The 24,902-nt window shown below is 36.5% G+C and overlaps 1 protein-coding gene across 1 annotated transcript in view; it reads right to left on the bottom strand.

Moving 5' to 3' along the window:
* Positions 1-24,902, bottom strand: part of cntn3a.1 (contactin 3a, tandem duplicate 1) — a 144,654-nt gene that overhangs the window by 36,448 nt on the left and 83,304 nt on the right. The window contains exons 6-11 of the mRNA XM_038283120.1: positions 21,624-21,827; positions 20,380-20,482; positions 19,953-20,137; positions 14,368-14,507; positions 7,565-7,694; positions 5,303-5,453 (exon numbers count right to left, since the gene is read on the bottom strand). Of these exons, the coding sequence (XP_038139048.1) occupies positions 5,303-5,453; positions 7,565-7,694; positions 14,368-14,507; positions 19,953-20,137; positions 20,380-20,482; positions 21,624-21,827 (913 nt within the window). The remainder of the gene's footprint in view (positions 1-5,302; positions 5,454-7,564; positions 7,695-14,367; positions 14,508-19,952; positions 20,138-20,379; positions 20,483-21,623; positions 21,828-24,902) is intronic.

Here is a 24,902-nt window from a genome sequence, read left to right as displayed (position 1 = left end):
TCTTTTAGCAGATCGTAATGACTAAGAGCTACAACAGTTTCTTGAGTGTATTACTCCTTTGGTGATGCTAGAAAAGCTCTTCTGAATTCTACCATATTTTTGTTTACCACTGTCACCTACAATTGCAGTTTTTTATTTCAACAATTTTGCTTGAAATTCTTAAAATATGTTACTAGAGATTTTATTACAAAATGTTCCATTAGTAGTTTAATTTAATAAAAAGTTGTGTCTAACATTCTAATAGAGAAGTCCCATCATGAGACTTTTGAGAGTCAAAAAAATCTAATTTTATATTTGATGACAAGAGAAGCCAGGAAATATAACAAAAACTAGGTGCAATATTTTCAATACTGTGAAACAGAGAACTCTTGGATTAATGTTTGCATGGTAATTGAAAACAACTACAACAATGGCCTGACAACAGATGGAAAAGATGCAACTGCCTAGCCAATGAAAGGCGTAAAAACATTGAGGTAGATTCAAGGCAGGAGTGTGAAGTTGCTTAATAAAGCAAGGATTATGCCCTGCAGCTTCACCAAAGCAAGTCAAAGTTGCATCTATTAATCCAGTTATAAAAGTTACTCGCAATGGCAATGTAAAGAATCACAGTGTTAATAGAGAGTCCCACAGTAATCTAATAATTAATACAAATGTGTGAAATCCAATAAAGGTACATACTTCCTGATGTGAAACAGCTGTTCTACTAAGGTTCTAATTTATATATATATATATATATATATATATATATATATATATATATATATATATATATATATATAAATTAGAACCTTATACGAACCTTATTAGAACAGCTGTTTCACATCAGGAAGTTTGTTTTTGTTTTCATAACCCTTCATAAATATATATATATATATATATATATATATATATATATATATATATATATATATATATATATATATATATATATATATATATATATATATATATATCATATATATACATATATATATATATATATATATATATATATATATATATATATATATATATATGTTTGTGTTTTCTCCTGTTGTTCTGCTATGGAGTGAAACATAATCAGGGTTAATTTGCTAACAGCTCATAATTGAGATCAAGAAAGTTTTGTAAGACACGAGTTAAAGTCATGCAAACACTAGGCCAGTAGGCTTCCGCCTATCGTCCTACATATTTCAGATATGTCTCTACTCCAACATGTTTGAAATCAATGCATTACCTCCTAAGCAAGCATCAAGTGCTAAAGAAGTGGAGGAAAAACCTAGAATATATTGGAAAGTGGGTCGTGAGGAGCAGGGTTGTAGACTGAGAAACCAAAGGAAAAGCATGAAAATCTTTTTTTAAATCGTTATTATTATTTACAGCTTGTTTTATCTTGATACCAGTAATAAGCTAAAAAAAACTTATATAGTCTTTAAAATGAAAGCAATCGCCCAGTTTTAATTTTCTTCCAACTTAAAAACAAAATCTTTAGTAGGAACTCTGCTCTCAATGTTTAAACATTACATTATAATGGGGTTGAACCCCTTTTCAAAAATAACTGGTTAAAAGAGCTTCAGCTCAATCTTTTCTCAGAAATCCCTTTAAGCTATCATAAGACGTTTTTCAAATGATCAGGAATTACCTGTATTACTTTAAAGGATAAAGAGTTTGAGAACATTAGTCTTTCCAACACTGCCTTGTCCCTGTGGAGCCGGACATATATTCTCCTAAAAGAACTGAGGGCTTTTTTTGTAATGGGCTATAACAAAGAGTTATGGATATGAGATGTCAGCGAGATAAGACTTGCCACTGAACTGTGCAAACGGCAATGGCAGGCTTTGTCCTCACCAAAGATATGAAGACACATAGAGAGAGGGAGATGTAAAGAGAACTATCTGTCAGGAATATCTTCACTAATTCGTTTTTCTCAAAAGCTGCTTTAAACTAATTAAGGCCTTTGTGAAATGTGAGGGGTGCATACGTAATAGCCAGAGTGGCATGACATAATAAACAAGCACTTTACCTTAGCCCTTTTCTGGTCCGGCATTAAAATTGAGCTACTGCCTGGAATCTAAAATCTCTCTGCGGTGTTACAAATACCAAGAGCCTGTAAATGAAAACATTATTTTAACCACTTTAGAGGGTTTGTGTAATTTAGTCGGTAGATTACAATTTTCTAAAGTGCTACTTAAATGCTTCACTTAAACTGCTGATTCTCTTTCTAGCAGCACAACTGGAAAATGTTCACCTCACAGTAGGATTATAAATTGATTCATAGTATGGAAAAAAACAAACAAAAACAAAGCAAATTTAATAAAAAAAATGACTTATTGCTTGGGACTACAGTCTTAAACGCAGTGGTTTCATCCGGGTAATATTCCAGAGGGCTATTCCTTATATCTGTTTCCCGATTGCTGGCAGTGGTCAGCATTGAAATTTAATTAGGGTAAGCACTTTACCACTAACCTCATCACTTCCTGTATAATGTAAGTGCCCAGCATTCCTATTATAGGACAATCTGGTTATATGTTCATTGGATATGAGCTGACTTAAGTATAGCCCCAGCATGATTTTATTAACTAATCGGATACTGCATTGTTCTTAGATGATTTGTTTTCTTTTATCTCGGATGCTTGAACACATTATCCCTAGAAGATTAGAAAGAATTAGGGGTACTTTAGCTGAGCCAGTAGAATGGATCCGCACCGTGCCACCTCTGTAATGGTGCAGGAAACTGCCTCGTTTCCATGTGGAGAAAGTAAATGCTAACAAGCCAGGAACAGGCAGGGGAAAGAAGTTGCAATAATATGAAAACCTTACATCCTGCATGCAGCTAACCCACTTCAGGGCAAGGGTGGGATATTAAATCTCATATGGGAAATCTTGCTTTTATGGGCATGACTAATATCGCACGCTGCAGCTTAGATGCATTTTCCTTCCAATACTTCAGAGGCGGATAAATCTGCAAGCTGGGCTACATATTTAGCAGACATTTGGAACATATAATCCTGCAGCTGATTCTACTGATAACCTGCACATAAAACATATTTTGTCCTCTTTGGTATTAATAAAAAAAGCTTCCCAAACATCTTGTTTGCCAGGTGGAGGTGAGAGATGACTAAACCTGTAGCACCCCGCTGTTCTGGAAGATGGATATACCAGAGGTTAGACGTTGCAAAGCTGCTGAGCCTGTTGAACAATTAATCCTGTATCAAATGAGAAATATGCACCCCCGCCAGTTCCCTGCATGTGCCAGCTGGTGTGCTTTGCCTCTCCCTGGTTTATTTCTGCTAAAAATAAGGATGTTGTCAAACATAATATGAGTCATTTGCATAGACAAAAGAAACTAGAGCAACAATTAATGTGCTGCCGCACTTCAGGATGATTCTGTTTTTACAAGTTTAATCTGGTTGAAGTTTAAAATCTTGTTAGAAGCATGAGAAAATGTTTCATATTGTGAAAGATTTCCATTAAAAAAATACAAAGTCCTACTTTCTTCTTGTTTAATGCTTATATATTTGAACAAGACAATTAAGTTCAGGTCAGACAACTGTAAATCATACAAGGTTCTGTCTGGCATTTGAAAATAAATCACTGTTTATTAAAAATGCAGAAATAAAATGTTTCCCAGTTTTGATCATCATCATAATATTGTTGCTTATTAGTGTTGAAGCTTTATTAGGAAACAGTATCCAAGAAAGCAGTTTAAAAAATATCTATCTTTTTTCACATCCTTCTAATATTTTATTTGCTGCTGATGCAAGCAGAGGGAATATAAAAAAGAAAGCAATGAAAATCATATTTAAAGTTTTTTTTTCTTTACTTAATCAAGTGCTGTGGAAAGATTTTGCTCTACACCAGATTCCTTCTGTGCCTACTTATTTTTTAACACAATTTCTCTTAAACAATGAAAATATTGATTAACTAGTGTTGAAATCATGCTTTTACTTATAAATAGAAAAAGCTATAACAACTAAGCATAGACCTCCGGCAAAACATTTTCATTCTTTTAATAATTAAAAGGTTGACTGGAAAGCATCCAGTTGTCGTCTTGTAATATATATATATATATATATATATATATATATATATATATATATATATATATATATATATATATATATATAGATATATATAGATATATATATATATATATATATATATATATATATATATATATATATATATATATATATATATATATATATATATAAAAGCACATTTATTTAAAAAAAAAAACTACTAATTGGTGCACAGTTTTTGTATAAAACATATTTTTATAACCAATAAGTTAATCTATATGTGTTATCCCACATGGCATTCATTTAACGATATAGAAATTTGGGCCTAAAGACTGATAATAAAGGAGACATGTAAAGGAAACAGATACACAACGCTAATTATTGCCAACTGATCCATTCTTATAATCAATTATTTTGCATAAATCAAGAATAGTTGCAACACACTTTATCAAAATGCTCTTAATGTTTATAAATGACGGATGCATACATCTGTATACATTGATCTTGATATAGGTGTTTTCGTTTGATCACATCCCAATTTTGACCAAATGTCCCCCTTAATTCCCTAAGCTGCACATCATACAAAGTCTTTCATTTTATCAAGCACTCTTTTTAAAAATGAAACCTTCTTAATTGCAATAAGAGCATAAATATTTTAAAATTAGATCAGTTACTGATAGCATATCTTTACTTTAGACAGTTTTATGGTTTTGTACAGAGTTGTTCTTCCCTGCCTGATTAACATTTGCTTTTCTATATCCTCTCAGCTCACGAAGGCTCTGTATTGATCTTTCCTTTACCTGATTTCTAATGAAACAAGGTGTCCGGCTCATTCCCCCGGTGTCCCCACCGCTATCATAAAGGATAGTTAGCACAGCAGCAACCAATTGATCACTCCTTTTGGCCATTTGATCCCCTTCTTTCACGTCTTTCTGGTGGTCTGCATCACCAGTAACTTTAATGACCGTCTGAGACTTACATTCTGCTAATGAGCAGATGGATCGGCACATCGATCTGAATGCTGCAGTCCAGAAATGCCCAATTACCTTAAACAAACATTGCAGGGACCAGCCAGAGAAGCAAAGTACAATTGAGCTCATGGAAGAAATGTAGATAGCAGGGAACCTGAAGAGCAGAACCTGTTATGCAATGCAAATTATATTGTGTCACACTGTGAATCTGCTCTTCACAGTTTGTCAGCATGAATTTAAAGTAGCGCAAAAAACAAAGGCTTTGAAATTCTGCACTGCAAGTACAACAGAAAAACTGAGCCAGCAGCTGCATAGAAAGTAACCTGGTACCTGTGGCTCTCGCGCAGGGCTTCCTTCCCCTTCCTCCACGAGATCACACCACGAGGAGACATCCTGGGCTTGCATTCGATGAGAACGTCGCCACCCTGTCGGGCTAAGGTTTGGGCCTTCAACGGGTTTTGGGAGAAGTCAGGAGCAATGGCTACAAGGAGGGAAGTCATTGAGAGGAAGGTTAAATTCATTGATCAAAGTAAAATAGAAAGAGAGGAAATGGAAGCAGAGTGATTAAAGAACAGAGATAAAGAGACATGAAGGTTGCTGCATCAATTAGGCAGGTCAGCACTCACTACTGCTCTATGTGAGCATATATGTTCTTGTTGGTACACTTTTAGAGACATAAATGGAGCATAGTGCATCATTTTCAAAGGGTGCATTTATTTGTATCTTACTGGACTGCTGATTCTTTAGATGGACATCATGCATTAAGATTTAAGCCTGAGGGCTGTAACGGCAAAATGAAAGAATGCAAAGACAAGGATGAGGTTTTGTTGCTGTTTCATCAGACCCTTAATTACTAATGCACCATCGTCTGAAGCAGTTTTAGACGTGCATCGACTCAGCAAAAAGCTCTTCAAAGTGAACACACAGCATGGCATCAAGGACAGGGTGCACATGCTGCATCCAATTGACAATAAACACGGAAAACTAGGGAATATTTTTTTTTTTTCATCAAACTTGTAGTACTTTTGTAAGTCATGTAGGGATTAAAAAAATAATAATGATTCATCTAAAGAAAAACATAAAGTAATAAAGCACAGAACTGTGGGAGTGAAATATTCAAGGTTTTAAAAATAGTTTTTGAATAACCTTATAAAGATGTAATTTTTTCAAAACAAATAAAAAAAATACTGTTGCTTAATGTTTAAAGATAGATTATTTGAAACAAGAAGGTTGACTTGCCTATCAGAAAAATGTTTTTTAATTCACTTAAAGCCGTATTATTAATGTCTGAAGTGGCTCTTACAGGCGTCTAATACTTTACGAAAGCCTTGATGTCAAACTGTCACAGCTAAGTGCTTAGACTGCATCAACAAAGATAGAAGGGGATTTTTATGCAGCAGTTGGAAAAAATCCTCCTCTGATGAAATATTTCAAATGCCACTTGCCTGGGGAATATCTGCACAACAATAAAGACTGATATGTTTCACTTTCCTTACTGAGGTCGACATACTATCTTTGTACAAGCACCTGTTTTTTAGCCCATTTCTTAAATACTCTACAGACCTGAAGTTTGTCAAACGTTTCTACATTAATTAGGCCAGAGCAGTGAAAAACGCTGTAAAGGCCTATTGTATCTGTAGTGTTCATGATTTTTTTTCTCCTGAAAAATGAATTGCCTATTTGGAAGCATCAACACACTCAAAAACTCTCCAAACTTTACAGTTAATTTCCCCCGAACAGATATGTCTGTTTTTTAATGGAACTGAAAATAGGCGTGGCCAAATGGCTCTACAGCGCCACCAAATGAAATGGGCTTTGAATTTTGGTAGCCTACACATGCAGTCTCTTGGAGGTATGCTCTAAAACACAACATATGTTTGGCCACTGAAGGTTTTTTTTTGTTTGTTTTTCAACATTTGTTGATGCAATACTGTACGTGTCGTTTGGATATAGTTAACACCATTGAACTTCCATTGTTTCAGAGAGCAGCAGCCAACATTGTCTACAAGCTACTGTCTCTTATTTTGAAAACTTACCAGATCGCAAAGCTTGACTTTCTGTGTGGTTGATATGGTTTTAGGGATTGACACGTTTTGATGTAGCATCTGTCACAAATAGGCCAATTCATGCTTCTGATGCATAGCCTCTGCAACAGTCAAATCTGTCTCCTTGTGATTGGTCCTTGGTATGCCTCTCCTGCTGTCTGTGTGGTCGTCTTTCTCGATTTGGTGCCACGGCACGCCATTTTTAAAAACTGAGGAACAACTAAACAACAACTACGACAAAGCTTAATCCAGGAGGTTCAGAAGGACAAACCACTTGTACGATGCCTCAGACAAATTATATAAAGGTTTATTAATTGTTTTATTTTTCGGTGTAACAAAAAAGCATATACCGAGCCGAACCGAACCGAAAACCGTTACCACAAAACCATGAACCGAACCGAACCGTGGATTTTGTGAACCGTTCAACCCCTAATATATATATATTTATATATACACATATGGAAAACTTGTAATAAATGCTCTTACAAATCATATGTGGGTGTCCAGAGACACATTATGTGTGCTACCCTTTTGGGCGCGGTCTTACCAATGACTCTGAGCTCAGCGTTGGTGAATATGCGGCCATGTTTGTTCTCAGCCACACACTGGTACATTCCAACGTCGGCCAAATTCAACCTGCTGATCGTCAGCACGCCATTATTCACCTGAATTTTTTCCTGTTGAAAGTAAACACAAAAAATTCACAATAAGATGTATTGAAAAAGCTTTATTTATCACAATTTAATAAGCTGTAATACACAAAAAAGTGGGTTAAAACAACTGAGGGGTTTTTGCTGGATATTTACCTAATGTCATATTGAAGTTTGCTATACTGGGGGTATAATCTAGTGAGCATTCAAAAAAATTTTTTTTTTATGTATTCCTTATTTATTTTATGTAGTCTTTTGATGTCCGTAATATCTAAATCGGAAACGTATTGACGCATTATATTCAAAATTGATTTTGTCGATACTATGAAGTGACTGGCATCCAGCTCAACTCAGACTCCAATGGCAACTCCATAATGGCATACAGTAACGTTAAAAACAAGTATGAGTGTGGGAGATAGTGAGATGATCGTGAGATGAGATCGTGCTGAGTAGTGGTGCAAGTTCAGATTATCGGAGTATCATTAGAAAACTCTGCAATGCCTTTTTAAATACGTCTCTATTTCAACGGCTATATTGCTGGGATAAAGGTTTTAAATTATTGAGATCACTTCGACTTTTCAAAATCTTCAATGTAGCTACATTACTTCAATTAGTAGTTGTTTTTTTTTGGCATGGACTAATACAAAAGTTTTAGATAACTCTAAAGTGGAAAAAACACACACAAAAAATGAACAAAACAAGGTTTTAGAGGTTTTTGACACATCTGAATAAAATCCACTACAACCAATTATCCTCACAAGGCCAGATTTCTTAAAAAAAAAAATTAAAATTAAAAAAGAAAAAAACAATTAAGGAATAAACGTCAAGCTTCAAAGCAACTTAATGAAATTTAAGTCCTATGTTTTCTCTTTTTAAACCCTGTAGATGTTTTTTCCAAGAGGTATTTTTGTCAGGTTTTGTGCTGTGAGATAGTTTTACTAGGCAAGTATAAAACTGATTTATATTATCTGGACATTGAGTTTATGCTAAACTCAAAGTCCTTTCTTTCCTTTTGTAGCTTTTTATTTATCTATCACTTGCGGAATGTGTGATAGATAAATAAATAAATGCAGCATATGACATGTGAAAACACTTATGTTATAAGAAGTAATTTTATAAAGTCAAAAAAACAACAACACAATAGTAACACAAACTGCTATGAATTTGGTAATTAAGACTTTTAATGGGTATTTTATGTTCTTCGACTGAGGTACCTTCATTTGGATAAATGCACTGATTAAATTCTAGGCTTTTACCACCATTTCCTTTTCCTTTGGGATCTTGTTAATTGAGACATTGCTTTCTAATTTTCTGCAGTCCTAATGGGCCCACGGTGGCTGTACTGAACATAACCACCTTTTGCCTGACAGCAGAGACACATTATCAAACAAAGGATGGCATCAAATCTCAGAGGAATCAGTCAGAAAATAAACTGGGGTCCTGGAGGCTGTATGCATGCAAAAATGCAGACTCACAAAATATTGTTAATTTAAAAATAAATTAATAATTCTTTAAATGCACTTTTAGAGAATGCTTACTTATAGCACAAGCTGAACAAAGTCATCCTCTTCCCTGTGCTCCTCTGACCTTCAGAAGCTTTTGCACAGCTTTCTGCTTCCTTTTTATAGTTATGTCAATTTAACCGTGGCAGCACTCATTGTTCCTGCCCTTGATCTTTCCATTGAATGTACCTGGCTTTTTAATGTCACTGACAAAGTGGTCCAGAGGGTCCTGCCGCCAGTCTGTCTGTCTTCTTGAATCATTACAGCACTGCTACTTAAAAAGGCAAGGACTATCCCCGGACATCAGTCAGCGACACTGCTGAGGATCTTCAAATACATTTCCTGCGGAGACTAGCTCAAGCATACATCAGATGGACACTTTGGCTACACATGGTTGAGCTAGCATTGTAGGCTATGCCAGAGGGGATTATGGGTGGGAAAGGATGCAGCATTTCTCAAGTGGAACAGAACAAGACCTCCTCTTTTCTTTAGAGATAACTGGCTTTGTTTACTGAAGGGAAAAGTATGATAGAGGAAAAGGAAGTCATACAGATGCTCTCTATCAATCAGAATATTTTAAAATGTGAACTTATTTGACAAATTTTATTTAAAAGACGATCTATCATGCTGCTATACAGCCAAAAGTAGTATTCCCTGCAATGAATCAGATGAACTAGACTGACATTAAAGGTTTAAAACTATTTCAATTACCCTTCACAGCTTCGACTGTTCTAGGAAGGCTTTCCATAAGGTTTAGTCGAAGTATAATTTGTTTACCTCTTTCAACTTTTGCACATTTGTGATCTTAAGCACTGATGTTGCACAAAGAGACCTGGTTCTAATTAATGAGTTATTTCAGTTGCAGTTGAAGATTCAACTGGGGCTGCAACTAATGATTATTTTCCAAATCGATAAATCTGTTATTTTTTTGATGAATTATTATTAATCGAAAAAATTATAATCCGATTATTAATCAGCTCAGCCAATTATTGGATATTTGGCTAATCAGATATAGCCAAAGCTTCCTTAAAGAAGACTTTTACAAAATTAAACCAGGTGAAACAAAAACATTTCCACTTGGATTTTGAATAGAGCATATTGACGGATAAGGAATATAATTTTTAATCTTAAATGAATAAATGTTCAGATATTTTTTAACACTTTTGGTAGAAAAAATACTACTCTGAGTTGACTGCCCTGTCAGCTACAGCATGTTTTGGAGTCCTATACTCCAGTTAAGGAATAATCGATTACTAAATTAGTTGACGATTAATTCAATAATCAATTAATCATGATTAATCTAATTAATTGTTTCAGCCCTCGATTCACATTCAAAAAGTAAGAAGCATGACATTTTCCAAAATGACTCAGTATACTGAAGGATATAACATTATTTCTACAGACAACTCAGCAAGTAATTCCAAAAAATATAAGCTCCAGACACTTGGCAGTAGCCTAGCCTAGAAAGTGCTGAACCTCGAATAAAGCAATTAATACCCAGAAAATGAAGCATGGTTTGTTACTTAAGAGCCAAGAACAGGTCTCCAGTGTTTTAGAGTCCAGCGGCAGTGTGTTTTGCTCCCCTGCCCCTTAGGATTTGCTTGATGATGTAAGGCTGGAATACAGCTGCTCAGCCTTGGAAACCTATTCCATTAAACTCTGTACTTACTATTCGGGAGCTCATCTAAAGGCTACATGATGTTTGGAGCTCTGCTGACTCTGCAGACAGCTGGCAACTCCTTCACACTATACAGTTCAGCATAGGCTGACCCCCCCTTTTTAATTTGAAATTGCCAACCACTTTGTGGTTGAGTTGCTGCCATTCTAAGCTGCTTACATTTTGTTATAGTGCCACTTATAGTTTAAAATGGAATATCTAGTAGTAAAGATAAATCATAACTGGAGTTACTGGAAAGATTCCATGCTGCATTTATTACTGTTAATACAACAAAACAATCTATCAGCTAATCTGAGAAACCTCATGTCACATTCTCTGCATCAAACTGACCATATCAATGCATTGTTTTTTTTGTTTTTTTTTGCACCATGTTTTTTTTTTTCCATTGTTTACATTTGATCACTGCTGCACTTTAATAAATGTAAATGTAAATGTCTGTGCATACAAAATGATGTATGAAGTCTGTGGCCAGAAGGTAATGGGAGAACATATATTGAGTGATTTGGATGTCTGAAAAAACATTTCAGACAACATATAGGCAAAGTGCCTATCTATCTTTAAATATCAAAATCTTCTTTTTTAAAATCCCACTCATCATCTCCTGCTTATTCCATCAGGATTGCGGTGCTGCATGTGCCTATCTCTGGCAGTCTATTAGTGGGAGGCGGGGGTAAAGCCTCGACAAGTCGCCAGTCTGTCACAGGCAAACACATATAACGATGCACACACACAGTTACAACTAGAGACAATTTAGAGAAACCAATTAAACTAACAGTCATGTTTTTGACTGTGGGAGAAAGATGGAGTACCCACAGAGAACCCACACATGCACAGGGAGAATATGCAAAGTCCATGCAGAAAGACCCCGGGTTCGGGAATCAAACCCAGATCCTTCTTGCTGCAATGCAGCAGCATTACAAACAGCGCAACTGTACAGCCCCCTTTATAAATTGATTTACAATAGAAATGGACATCTTGATCATATTCTAATTATTAAAATGCACCTTTACTGGGTCTAAATAGATGATGGATTGTGCTGTTTAAGACATCAGGCCAACAAAGACATAAACAGTATTTGTGGATATTTGTGTTTTGGTGCCACATTTCCAACATTTTCAACTTTATACCCAGAACAAAAAATGCCTGAGAGTCAGTGCTGGCAAAATTAACAGTAAAGCCGATTAGAGTCATTTGTCTTCTTTATCACTACCTTTAATTATGAACAATCACACTGAGATACCAGCACAATGTCAAGCTATGATGTGTGAAATCATTGACACTGCTTTCCATGATGAATATGTAATGATGTTTTTGTTGCAGCTGAAACAATTCAACATAATGACAACAGCTACATAGCAGAGGGCAACCAGAGAAGCTTGGAGGTCGGACAAAGGAAAATCGCACACTCTCGTGTACATAACTAAAGAGGGGGTAGCTGATGGCATATCGGATAAATACAAGCTTGAGTGGGTCCTTGTTTTCCGGGGTGACATTTTGAAGTGACAGCCCTCTTCTGTGCCATTTAATTCCCATGGAGGAAGGAGAAAAGAAGGTGGAGAGAGTGAGAGAATAAGAACTTAAAAAGGACCAAAGAAAGAAAAAGGGAGCAACAGAGATGGTTAGATAACAGTGGGGAGGGGAAAGAAAGAGAACTGATCCATTCTAATGAGGAATAACAAATGGCCCCCTTGGCCTCCCCCTATTCGTCCTCCTCTCTCTACAATGCTGACCTTTGGGTTTGGAAATTGATTTACCGTTGCTGCAGTTGAGAGTGGCATTTTGAAAATGGTAACACCCCACCTCATTAATATAGCCGCATGCAGAGAATATCTTACCTCGGCCACCTGCCAAAGAAATCTTTCTTGCAAAGTTATTTACAAATCAATATTAGATATGAGCAAGTGGGGCGATAAGTGTTTCAAGATTAACCCCACAAAGGAAATGCATTTTTAAAATGACAAAGTAATTGTAGTCACTCATGGCTATCTTCCATTTAAAATTTAAAATAGAGTACTGATGGTAAGACATAATATGTACCCTTTAAACATACCAACTGAACAACACTTCAATTTTCAGCCTCATAAACTGTTTCAAAGGACGAATCAGTGAACACAACTGAGACATTGTTTTTAAAGCCTAGAACAGCAACACAATGGCAACACAAAACAAGGCAAATTGCCTAAATCCAAAATGCTCTTTGGATGATGAGGTATTTTACAGCCTCCCCCAGAGAGAAGACTTAATGATAAAATTGAGATTAGCAGATAAGCAACCGAGGACTACATTTTCAAACAAAATCCCTGCTTGATTACAGACAGAAAATGGCACCACTTTGGCATTTTTGCAAAACACATTCAAACACCCTCCACTGCTTATGCACACATGCACTTTTGATGCCAAATTTAGTCGGTAGCAAATACAAGCGTTTCAAAGTGGCATGGTTTTGCCAAGTGAAGGCCTATGAGATGGAAGCATAACTTAAATCCTGCAAATTTTGGATCCTTTGAGGAAAATAGTCCTATATTCAGATAAATCTTATAATTTTTCATCTTGTTTGTTGACAAATCTTTATATCAATTACTGAACCGTTTGAGGCTCTGATAAGAGCAGCCCTAATCTTAAAAGAAGAAGGCTTCTGTACCACTTCAACTAGCATGCAGGCATCATTCAATTACTCAGTAAAAGCATATCAAACCCTCTTATTCTTAATTGTTCTCATCAACAGGTTGATAAAATGGCTGGTTACTGAGCATTTCCTAAATATATCTTAATTGGTTGTGAGAAAATTATTATATAACAGGAGCTTTTACTTGGCATAGAAATGGTGACTTGTGGCTCATTGGAATAATCAGTCCTAGTAATGCTGATGGTTTTTTCAAGCCTTCCCCTTTACCAGTTGCTGATGTGGTGCTTGGCAAGGCACATAAGCTGCTGCTCCAGCAAATACACCATAGATGGTGGCTAACGCCATCACTCTTACTTCGCCATCTGTTAATTAAGTCAAGGAATTTAATTTAAAATGGTTTATGGCTTGAGTTTGTGAAACAATGGTCTGTATATTCTGGTAAATGTGTAATTAACAAAAATGTTTCAAAATACATGATATGAAATATGAGGAAAATAATTACATTTGATAAAACTTTTTTTTCTCCATACTTCAAATAATAAAACTGAAATAATCTGGATCAGAGAAACAAAGAGATTGAAGAGTATTTCAGTTTTTCTAAAATCAGACACCTAATTTTGAAACCTTTATATATATAGATATATATATTGACTCTTTCTGATGTCACAGGACAGTTTATGCAGGTAATGTAACTAATTTTAGTTTAAATTGTAATATTATCTCAACTTTCATATTTTACCCTCAGGTGTCCTTTATTGGTAATGGGAACCCTTTTGCATCTTACTTTAAATCCTGGATATAGAGTAAATGATCTTATGTATTCATTAATGTTTTGTATTGACTGATTGACCTGGAAGTTATTTTGAAGCCTTTATAGCAAAAAAGAAACACTACCTCCATGTGATCGAGGGGATCTCCGTTTTTCAGCCAGCGGTACGAAGGTTTGGGCTTAGCGTTGGCTTTGCATTCCCACTCAAGAGTGTCATCGATGGTCTTCTGAACATCCTGAGGCTTCTCAGTCAACTGAGGTGGAGCTGTTAGGGCACAAATATGTCACTGTCAGCAATGATGCAGATTTAAAACAAATCAGTTAAGCAACCCAGAGGGGAATTAATCCATAAAGGGAACAACTAAGGGCACAAATCCGGAATCCACTTCTAATGAACTTGGAAAACACATAAATAAATATTAAGTAAAGCTAAATAAAATTATTTTTGAAGAACGTCATGACGAATGGTTAGGCCAAAGGGAAGCTTTGGGTTTGGTTCATGATCTTGATCAATATATCTTTGCACAGTAAAAAATAAATACATTAATAAACTAGAAAAGCACTTGGAGAGTGAAGCAAGTGATGCACCATATTTTGACTTACACCAATAGCTAAAACTGGCACATGATCTGGATCATACCAAATTTTATGGAATTATTCTTCAAGGCAATTACATTGTTAAAAACAGGTTATATACAACTATAATGATGTAAAATGTATCTTGTTGACAAGAGTTTCTCTTTTTAATAATGGTGTTGTTGCATAAATCAGTATACGTAAGTGTGTTTTATAAGAACACTTGTTTGTTGGTGATTTATTCTCCTCCAAATTCCTAAAATGTCTTAATAGCATTAAAAGTATACAATGCTTTCCAGGAAATAATTAAAGAATTTATACTTTAAAGAAAAAACTTCACAAGTCACACATTATAAAAAATAAAATTAACAAAATATATCATATATTATTTAAACATGCTCATGGAAATTAAATACACTAATTCACATCCAGAAAACATTTCCAGTTAGAAAACAGATGAGTAAAAGAGGGAACAGCAAGTAAGTGGTTCCAAATGGGGAAAATTTAAAAGTATTACTGAAGGTTAATAGTTTAGTTGATTAGAAGGTACTGCAATTTAACCAATGTAACAGGGTTCTTAGGAAACATTAAACTTTAGGGTGGTTGGCTTGGGACAAAAATAAAGAGGCTGTCGAATGTTTGGTTGCTACAGACCAACATCCATGTATTTATCTTCCAATTCTGTCTTAGAATTGATCGATATCCCACAAGGTCCCGTCAGCATGACGTTAAAACAAGATTACAGATTTCTATCACCTGCCTACGAGTCAGGCTCTGAGGTTGTGAAATAGGACAAGAGTAATATCTCACAAGGACATGCAGGGCTTCAACACAGTACTGGCTGAAAAATTTTTCTAAATTTTAATTTTTTTTAGAAAGGGACATTGTACTTTTATTTTATGTAGAATTTAATATTTTTTCTCTAAAACCCTAAAAGAAAATAAAAAAATTTTTTCTTAATAAAAAAGCACTCTGCTTCTAAATAGAAATGGTTTATACATTTTTTATCCTCCTTCTTTATGTGTGTTTGAGCCAAAAATTAAAATAACAAAAAGTTATTCAAAATACATTTAAACCATATTAGTCTATGTAATTTTGGTGCATCAGCAATTGTTTCTTGTTTGTTTCAGATAAAGCAATTTCATGTGAACCACTAGTTTGTCCACATTTTTGTTCACATATATAATTCTATAGTTACTGAAAATAGACTGAGGCGATAAAGCGTTGATGACTTGCATGAAAGTAGCTTGATGCGCTGCACTGGTGCTTTTTACCTGCTGTCTTTGCCTCTATGGGAGAACAGTGGCCTGAACTGAAGGCATCCTTGTTTTATTGCCTTGTATATAAACAGCATCATGATATAACATCTTTGAAAGCTTATCAAAATGTTCTCATACCTCGGAACCTCCAATACTGCGAGGAGGAATTAAAACAATGGATATTTTTTACCAGCTTATCACGATCAACATCTTGAGCCCCTGTCACACCATGACGATTTAGACCAGCGTATGCCTGACATACGAAAAATCAAACAAAAAAGCTGGCATACATTGGGTAAGTTATAGGTACTTTATGTATAAGTTATGAGCACACTGAAAAACGCTGAAACACACTGAAAAAATCTAAACAATTGTGTTAAAGTAACTAAATATGATTAAGTAAATGCCAAAGGGTGTTGCATTATTTTTTTCAGCGTAGAGCTTGCTAAATATGAATTGTCCAACAAGATCAGGGGTCTTATTTACAAGGCTGAAGTTCACATGCAATATGCAAAAGTTGTGCTTTTTAAAACAAACTTGGTGGAAAAATGTGTGCTACAGGCATTTTGGAGAAATGTAGTGGCACAGATGGTGTTTGAGGGGAACTGAAGCCAGATTGCATTTCTCTCAGACTTTTATTGTCACTTTATATGAAACTTTAATTGTAGATCGACTTTAATGGATCCCCAAACCGCAGTGTGATAAATGCCATCACTGCTGAGCCGACCCGTCACAAATGAAACAAGATTCATAAGCATTAAATTCACAATTCTAACTCCACACACATTTAAATGTTTCCACAACTTTGCATTCATTTCTCCAAAGATCAAGAGGGTGAGACATTCCCAAGATCAAGGTATTTATGTAACAAGGTATGAGGAATTCACAGAAAATGCTGTAAAAATGTATTACTGGACAAACAGAGGAATTAACTATGATGTAAACTTTGGAAATGAGATATTTAGGAGGGTATGCATTTTGTTTCCTGACCCAGGATGATGACTGTTTATTAATTGATGACTCCAAAGAGCAATGCTCATGGATCTATGTGCTGAATTTAGTCCAGTCCAATTGGAGAGACCAACCTTCCTGACCAACCTTCCTCTAGAATTCCCTTTTTTTATCTGCGAAATATTGAAAAAATTGGAAAGGTCCTGTCCAGGGGTGATGCTGATAAACTAGTCCATGCATTTGTTACTTCAAGGCTGGACTTCTGTAATTCTTTACTAACAGGAAGTCTACCAACTGTAGTTAAAAAGCCTTCAGCTGATCCAAGATGCTACAGCCAGAGTTCTGATGAAAAATAAAAAGAGAAATCATTTATCTCCCATCCTGGCATCTCTTCATTGGCTTCCTGTTAAATCCAGAATAGAATTTAAAATCTTCCTTCTCATGTATAAAGCCTTAAACGGCTAAGCTCCATCTTATATCAGAGATATTATTGTTCCTTATATTTCTAACAGAGCACTTTGCCCTTAATCTGCAGGTTTACAAGCGGTTCCTAGAATTTCTAAGAGTAGAATGGAGGCAGATCTGTCATGATCTTGGCGCTGATGGTTTGGTTTTTTCCTTTGCTCATTGCTCCCCTGTCTAATTGGTCCAACGGCTGATTAACGCCAATCATATCCACCTGGCTCCTCTGTTATTTATATTGTGTGTTTGCCTTCCATCAGCGCCAGGTTATTTGAGTGTTTTGATGAGACTAACTCTAGCATTCTTTAGTCTGTTTTGTTTTCCTGATCTGTTTTTGACTGATTCCTAGATTCTCTCGGCTTCTGAACCTGGACCTGCCTTCTGACCCCGGCTTTGGATTTCCCCTTTGGACTCGGTTGCTGTTCAGCATCGGCTGGCACCTGCTCCACTCGCTCTCCAGGAATTCTGGAGGCGACGCCCGCCGCAAGCTGTGGTCTAACTTCCCATCTGGATTCAGCCGTGTTCTCTGTGAATGGACTGAGATTTGAATAAGGTCAGTGACTTTGCTCCAAGTCATTATCAGCCCAACAAATCCAGTCACTGACCTGTATTCTCCTATCTCTGTGGAGATCTACCCCGCGCTTTGTTTGTTTTAATAAACGCTTTGAACTTTCCCACTGCCTGTCTCGCCTCGAATTCTGGGTCCAACATCCTGAGTTCATTACAAGATCTTTTAGCTTTCAGGCTCCTCTCCTGTGGAACCGACTACCAGTTTTATTCTGCGAGGCAGACACCCTGTCTACTTTGAAGGTTAGGCTTAAAACTTTCCTTTTGGATAAAGCCTATAGTCAGAGTGGCTCAGGTTATCCAGAGATATATCTATAGTTATGCTGCTATAGGTTTAGACTGCTGGAGGACATAAGGACCCTTTTTCATAATTCTGCTTCATTCTATCTCTATTCTCCCATTCTGCAGAATGTCTTAGTTCAATCTCTAACGCTATGCTCTGTCTGCTTTTTCTCATCATAGTAAATTAATCTGGTCTGTTGCTGTTTGGCTGTGACACAATCTTGGAGAGTAATATAACACCTTTGTTTGTGGATGTTGGAACTTGGCCTGTTTTTCAGTGTAGTCTTGTTTTTCTGCCTCTGACTAACTGAATGGGCTCTCTTTTCTCCTCTGATGTAGGAGCTAGCTAGGAGCTCGCCAGCCTGGCTGTGTGTTTCCTGGACGGGGCCGTCTGTGGAGCTGGTTGACAGTTGCCGTCTAAAGTTGTCTAAAGTGTTGCTACAACCATGCTTGGTGTGAGCGATTGCCTACAAGTCAATTAGTCAATCCAATCAACTGGTCTTCTTTAAATAGAAAACTTTGAATCAGTTTAATTGTATGAGTGTTTGAATTGTCTCTGAGAAGTGCCTTGAGAAGACGTGTTGTGAATTGGCACTATATAAATAATCTCAACTTAATTGAAGACATGAAACACATTTTAACAGAGGATTTATATGTTCTCTCCTACTTCTGGACTTGAAAAACTTATAATCATGGCTCGTATAGATAGGACATTGCAGTCCTATCTATACACAATAAAAGCTCTTATCTTAGAACTGATACTGATCTTATTCAATTATCAGATGGAGAGGAAAACAGGACACTGTATTTCTAGTAATTAAGGCAGACATTGCAGTACTGCTCTTCAGAACTATCACTATACTTTCGCTGACAGTTTAAAAGGACAAAATCTTGCACACATCCAACCTTACTCTAAGGATTGTATCTGAATGTTAATATACTGTAATAATGCATAATTGTATCAAAGGCACACTTAGCAGAAAAAAAAAACAAACTCTTAGAACTTGCTAGAGTAAAAACATCCTATAAGGCTATTTGGTCAGACATCATCAATGCATTAACTGCAACATAATGAAGAACAAAACTATAAAAATCCTTCATCTAGGGACATGAAACGCTTTTCTTGGAATCTAGGCCATAATTTCAGTGTTGGTGAGAGAAAAATCACTTCTCCCTTAGAGGGTGTGTAAATCTAACAGGGCCACGGTCCCCTGTTAGTTGCTGGCACAATAAAAGGGATTGTCAGAAATGAACTGGTGGAAATAGGTTAATTTACAACCACATTCATCTCTTTGATTCTGTTGTAAATTGACAATAATAAAACCTACAGAATACATGACAACTAATAAAACTTTCCACCAGCTTCACATCAAAGTTACATTCCTCCTTTCAAGGCTTGTTGACCAAGTGAAGTTTGATAGTTGCTTCAATTAGGTTGTGAACCTGGGGGTAGGTATTTTTTTTTCTAAATAAGAAAAAAAATTTTACCCAACATGTTAGGAATAAGAATGACAGCTTGAGAGCAGAAGATTTTTTAATACCCAAGACAGTCAGCACAAAGTTAGGTAAGCTTTAAATCAAAGTTTGAAAAACCATCATGCTCTGGAACTCACCATAGAAAGACAGCTTTCCTTTAACTGAGTTTCTTCCTCTGCTGTTTTCTGCTATGCATTCATACATCCCCGAATCCTCTTGTTGGAAATAAGGGATCTCTAAAACTCCGCTGGCTTTATTCACATCCACCTTCCTGCCAAAAGGGGCCCGATCCACCCTTTTCCAGCTTATGGTTGGCACTGGGCTGGATGTGACGAAGAGAAAATCAAAGATAACAACCTCTGAGGTATTTTGAAAGAAATACAAGCAATGACAGTAAAGCACTTAACAGGATGAAGCTTGTAACCTTCACATAAAACACTGATTGTTTGCAATCACTGTGCCCTCAAAATCCATTCAATTGCCTCAACACTGTTCCATACTTAATCTGCAGGTTGTATAAACAAATAATGAAGGGTTTGATGTCTTGAGATGAGAAAAACACACTTTCCAAGTGCAAAACATTCCAGTTTGACAGTTGAGCTCTTAGCGACAGGGACGACTTCAGGGAGCTGCACTTCAATTTTAGGCTCGTATTCACCCATCACACCTGCAGAAACAAAGAAAAACAAGGTGTCACATCCCCCGCATGTCTCACAAAAATGAATTCAACTCAAGGCCAGGAAAAGGTTACAAATATTCCAAAGGGAAAAAAGGAGCTTCAAATGGTAAGGTCTATATCACCCAGTTACATGCAGGTTACCAGTCACCCCTCTTTATTGTAGATCTTTGAATTACAGTACCTTGAAAACATTATTATTGTGTAAATGTGATTATATCATAAGAGTAAGTTCAATGTATTTGTTGAGACTTTATGTGATAGACGTACACCAACATATAGATACATATCTAAAAAGAAGGGTATTAGCTGTCAGCCATAACTGGTAGATCGTGTTATGAGATAATTTATAGGAAAGTCAAAAGCAGCAGAATAAAACATGTGGGAGATACAGAAATCCTGTAGCAAGGGAAAAGTCAAATTATTTGGCCTACCTCCAAAATTCTACCTGTGGCTATAATTAACCCTGAATATCAACCCTAAACGCATGCAATGTGATTTCTATGAAAGTGTTGTTTCCCTTCATTAAGATCAACTTTATTAGATTAATTTTTTTTGCCAAGAACAATAAGCAAAACCATAGTTTGTGCATTTGCAAAGCTTGTAAAGACAAATGTGAAAAGATGTAGTCCATTTCAGTATCTGTTGATAATCACACATCATTTTCACATATTAATCACATATTATCTATGATGTTGATATTAAGTGCAAATAAAATGCATTCTTGCTTGATTATAATATTACTTTCACATGAATATTCCTATCAATATAATCTTAAAAATGGCAAAATGTTGTAGATGGGACACTGCATAACCACAGCTTAAAAATGCTTGTTATTTTAAAGTAGTCATTTAACATTTGGAATAGAAAGTTTCATTTTTTCTTTCCAACAAATTATAGTGAACATAAATAGACAACCGCCAAATTAGTGATTTTGAAAGCCAAGTTAGATATGAAGTAAAATGCAGCTGGTTGAATTTACTGCCAACAGATTGCAAACACAGACCTTTTGGCAGCAGTCACTAAAGTTTCAACACCTGTGATTTAAAAAGAATCGACTGAGCAGAAATAAAATTTGGATCTGCATCTCCTTCATGCAGTTAGATAAATCTTAGGAAGGGTTCTCTGTTACCATCAAGCCGCAGGACTAAAGGTGTTGGTGGTCCTTGAACACTGCTTTTGGTGACAGTGTTTGTGACCACACACGTGTAGTTGCCCACATCAGAGGGTTCCACTTTGGCAATATAGAGATTGCCTGTCTTCTGGGAGATAAACCGCCGTGTGTCCTGGATGACAAAAGACGGGTACGCGTTGAAGATCCAACTGAAAGTGAGTTCTGCAGAAAGAGCCAAAGAAAGTTTTGCGTAAATATATGCAACCAGCAGAACATGCTCTGATTTTATAGATCATCTGTACATATGTGCACATTCAGTGGGTTTCATCTGCAGTCTTATCACAACCTTGTAAGAAGATGCCCTAAGGGATAAAGCAATTAGTGCATAGAAATGGGAGCCAGATTTTCATAATTAAAAACATTATTTATATTTAAAGACCATTTACTTCTACAACTTATTTTAATATTGTAAATAAAAAGCATTCCAACATATATGCTAAAGTAATGAGGCTGAGAGGCTGGATAAAGGTTTTTCTTTATTATCATAAGTTATTATTTTTTTTTATCTTATACAAGATTATTTTAGATTAGTTTATTTATATGGAATCAGAACTTTGCTTTAGTATTCCTCTGGTATTTTGACAGCATCTGGAAACGTGGAACAAAATTAACTAGACCCTTCATCCCCACAAATTCCCACAACTGTGGAATAAAGTGGCATCTCACACTGCAGGATAAAACTATTTGTAAATGGATCCATTCCTTCTCAATTTGTAAATACAAGAACCAGGTAAAAATAATGAGGGAGACAATAAAATAAGGGGTTTATAGAAGCAGACCTGAAATTATTTTTTTTTTTGCTGATATTTTTTAATGTAAAGATTTGAAGCAAAGATAACTAATATATTCCAGGATATTATTTTCACATTCTTATGTGATGTTAGTGGTTTTCACACACCAGAGGGGATGGTTCATTTCTGACAGTGGCTCTGAGGCTGTGGAAGGCTTTGCCTCCTTCTTTACGCTGTATGAATTCTGCTGATTCTTTTAAAAAGCAACTGAAGACTTCGCTATTTAAGCAGGCTTTAATTAGACGTGTGGTTTTTGTGGCTTTGTTTGTATGTTTCCATTTGTTTTTAAAATGTTGATATACGTTGTATTCTACATTTTTTATCGTATTATATTTTCACTGTGAAGCACTTTGTGATTTTTATCTGTGAAAAGTGCTATACAGATACATTTAACTTACTACCTTTTTGTTTGTTTTATTTAATAATCTTAGTCTATATATTTTACATATATATGTGTGTATCTGTGTACATATTTCATATTTATTTTGTAATATTTTTACACTACACAGAAAAATAAATATGAATACAAAAGATATACACAGTGAATTTTAGATGTATCCCATTATTAAACCATAAGATTGAATATAATGTATGCTTTACCCAATGTTTATGTAACAATTACTGAAAATTATTGTACAATTTGTTAGGCTAAAGTTGAATAAAAAGGACTACCGTATTTTCACGACTATAAGGCGCACTTAAACATCTTTTTTTTCCCTCAAAATGTGTGGTGCGCCCTATGGTGCGGTGCGCCTTATGTGTGTTGTAACTGCGACTTTTGAGACCACCTCATTGAGGAGATGATGAAAGAGTGGCTGAATGTAAGGAGACCAGGTGTTTTTTTTCCACTCATCACCTTCGCTGTTAATATGTGACTCCATGCGTGCCCATCTCACAGCTGATGTGAAAAACATGGGGAAACAAATTAACGCTTTGCTCGCTGTTCAACCGCTCGACATCTGTGTGAACCGGACCCAGCAGGTGCAGCAGGTGCAGCAGAAGCAGCGAGTTTACATGCAAAATCAATGGTTGACGCGCGTATAGGCGCAGCAAAAGGTCCCGCAGCGTGTTTTGAGCAGCAGGCGCAGCAGGAGCAGCAGCGTTTAGGCATCTGACGCACCGCCAACGCGCTGCTGCTCGAGATGGAAAATTTGAAGTTTTGCTGCTGGACGCACCGCATCAACCAATCAGAGAAGCTGATCTGGGAGCTGACAGCGAGACAGACACAGCGCTCTGATGACATATGATATTAACGCAAATGAAAAGGGCTGGATGGATGAGGAGATGATGAAAGCGTGGCTGAGGCAGGTGTATGTGAGGAGAACAGGTGTTTTTTTCCACGCATCACCATCGCAGTTAATCTGTGACTCCATGCGTGCCCATCTCACAGCTGATGAGAAAAACATGGTGAATCAAATGGACACTGTGCTCGCCGTTATCCCGGGAGGTCTGACCAAGGAACTTCAACCGCTCGACATCGGTGTGAACCGGCCGTTCAAAGTAAGGCTGCGAGCGGCGTGGGAGCGATGGATGGCCGACGGAGACCACAGTTTCACGATAAGTGGAAGGCAGCGCCGGGCAAGTTACGCCACCGTTTGCGGATGGATTGTAGATGCTTGGACTAACGTGTCTGCTGGCTCTGTTGTTCAAGCTTTCGCAAAAGCAGGCATTATTTCTGAGGAGCTGCGCTGCACGGAAAGTGACTCTGACAGCGAAGAAGGGGAAATTGGCATGTCTGATTTAGCGCAGCTGTTTAATTCAGAAACAGAGGATGATGACTTTGATGGGTTTGATTAATACTTTGTAATAAATACATTAATAAAGCACAATCATACTCAGTTTTGCTCCCGCTGTATTTTTCTACCTGAAAACTTAATTCAACAGCAGCCTCTGGGCTGGGTCTCCTCCTCTTCACCGCGGCGGCTGGCAGGTGTTTTTTCATCTAAATAATCTAAATCTTGCTGCTATATTTGCTGTGATCAGTGGGAATAAAGTAGTTTTAATATGTTTTTAAGTGAGAAAGTCCACCTGAAAACTTCATAATTGCAGTCAGTTCATCCAGATTATCTATTTTTGTCAGAGGCGCTCAGACCCCCACATACCAGCGGTGCACCGACAGTAGATATCCCTTCATCAGCAGCCTCTAGGCCGGGTAGCCTCCAGGTTCACCGCGGCTGCTGGCAGGTGTTTTTCATCTAAATCATTTTAACTGCAGGCACCACGACACCGGTAATAAAAGCGAACAAATTCCTTCGGCAGGTTTCAGGATTTTAAGTTAATTTAGGAGTGATCACAGCGCACTGTCATCTGCAATGTGTCTGTCTCACGGCCAGTACCCAGGTTTGATTAATAGTTTGTAATAAATACATGAATAAAGCACAATCATACTCAGTTTTGCCCCCACTGTATTTTTAAATACGCAGTAGAGGTATTTAAAGGTAGTAGA

This window comes from Cyprinodon tularosa, unplaced genomic scaffold (genome assembly GCF_016077235.1).
Source record: "Cyprinodon tularosa strain WSP-4 unplaced genomic scaffold, ASM1607723v1 ctg19, whole genome shotgun sequence".
NCBI lineage: Eukaryota > Metazoa > Chordata > Actinopteri > Cyprinodontiformes > Cyprinodontidae > Cyprinodon > Cyprinodon tularosa.
Note: the sequence above shows the minus strand (reverse complement) of the source record. Positions and strands in the feature narration are given on the sequence as shown.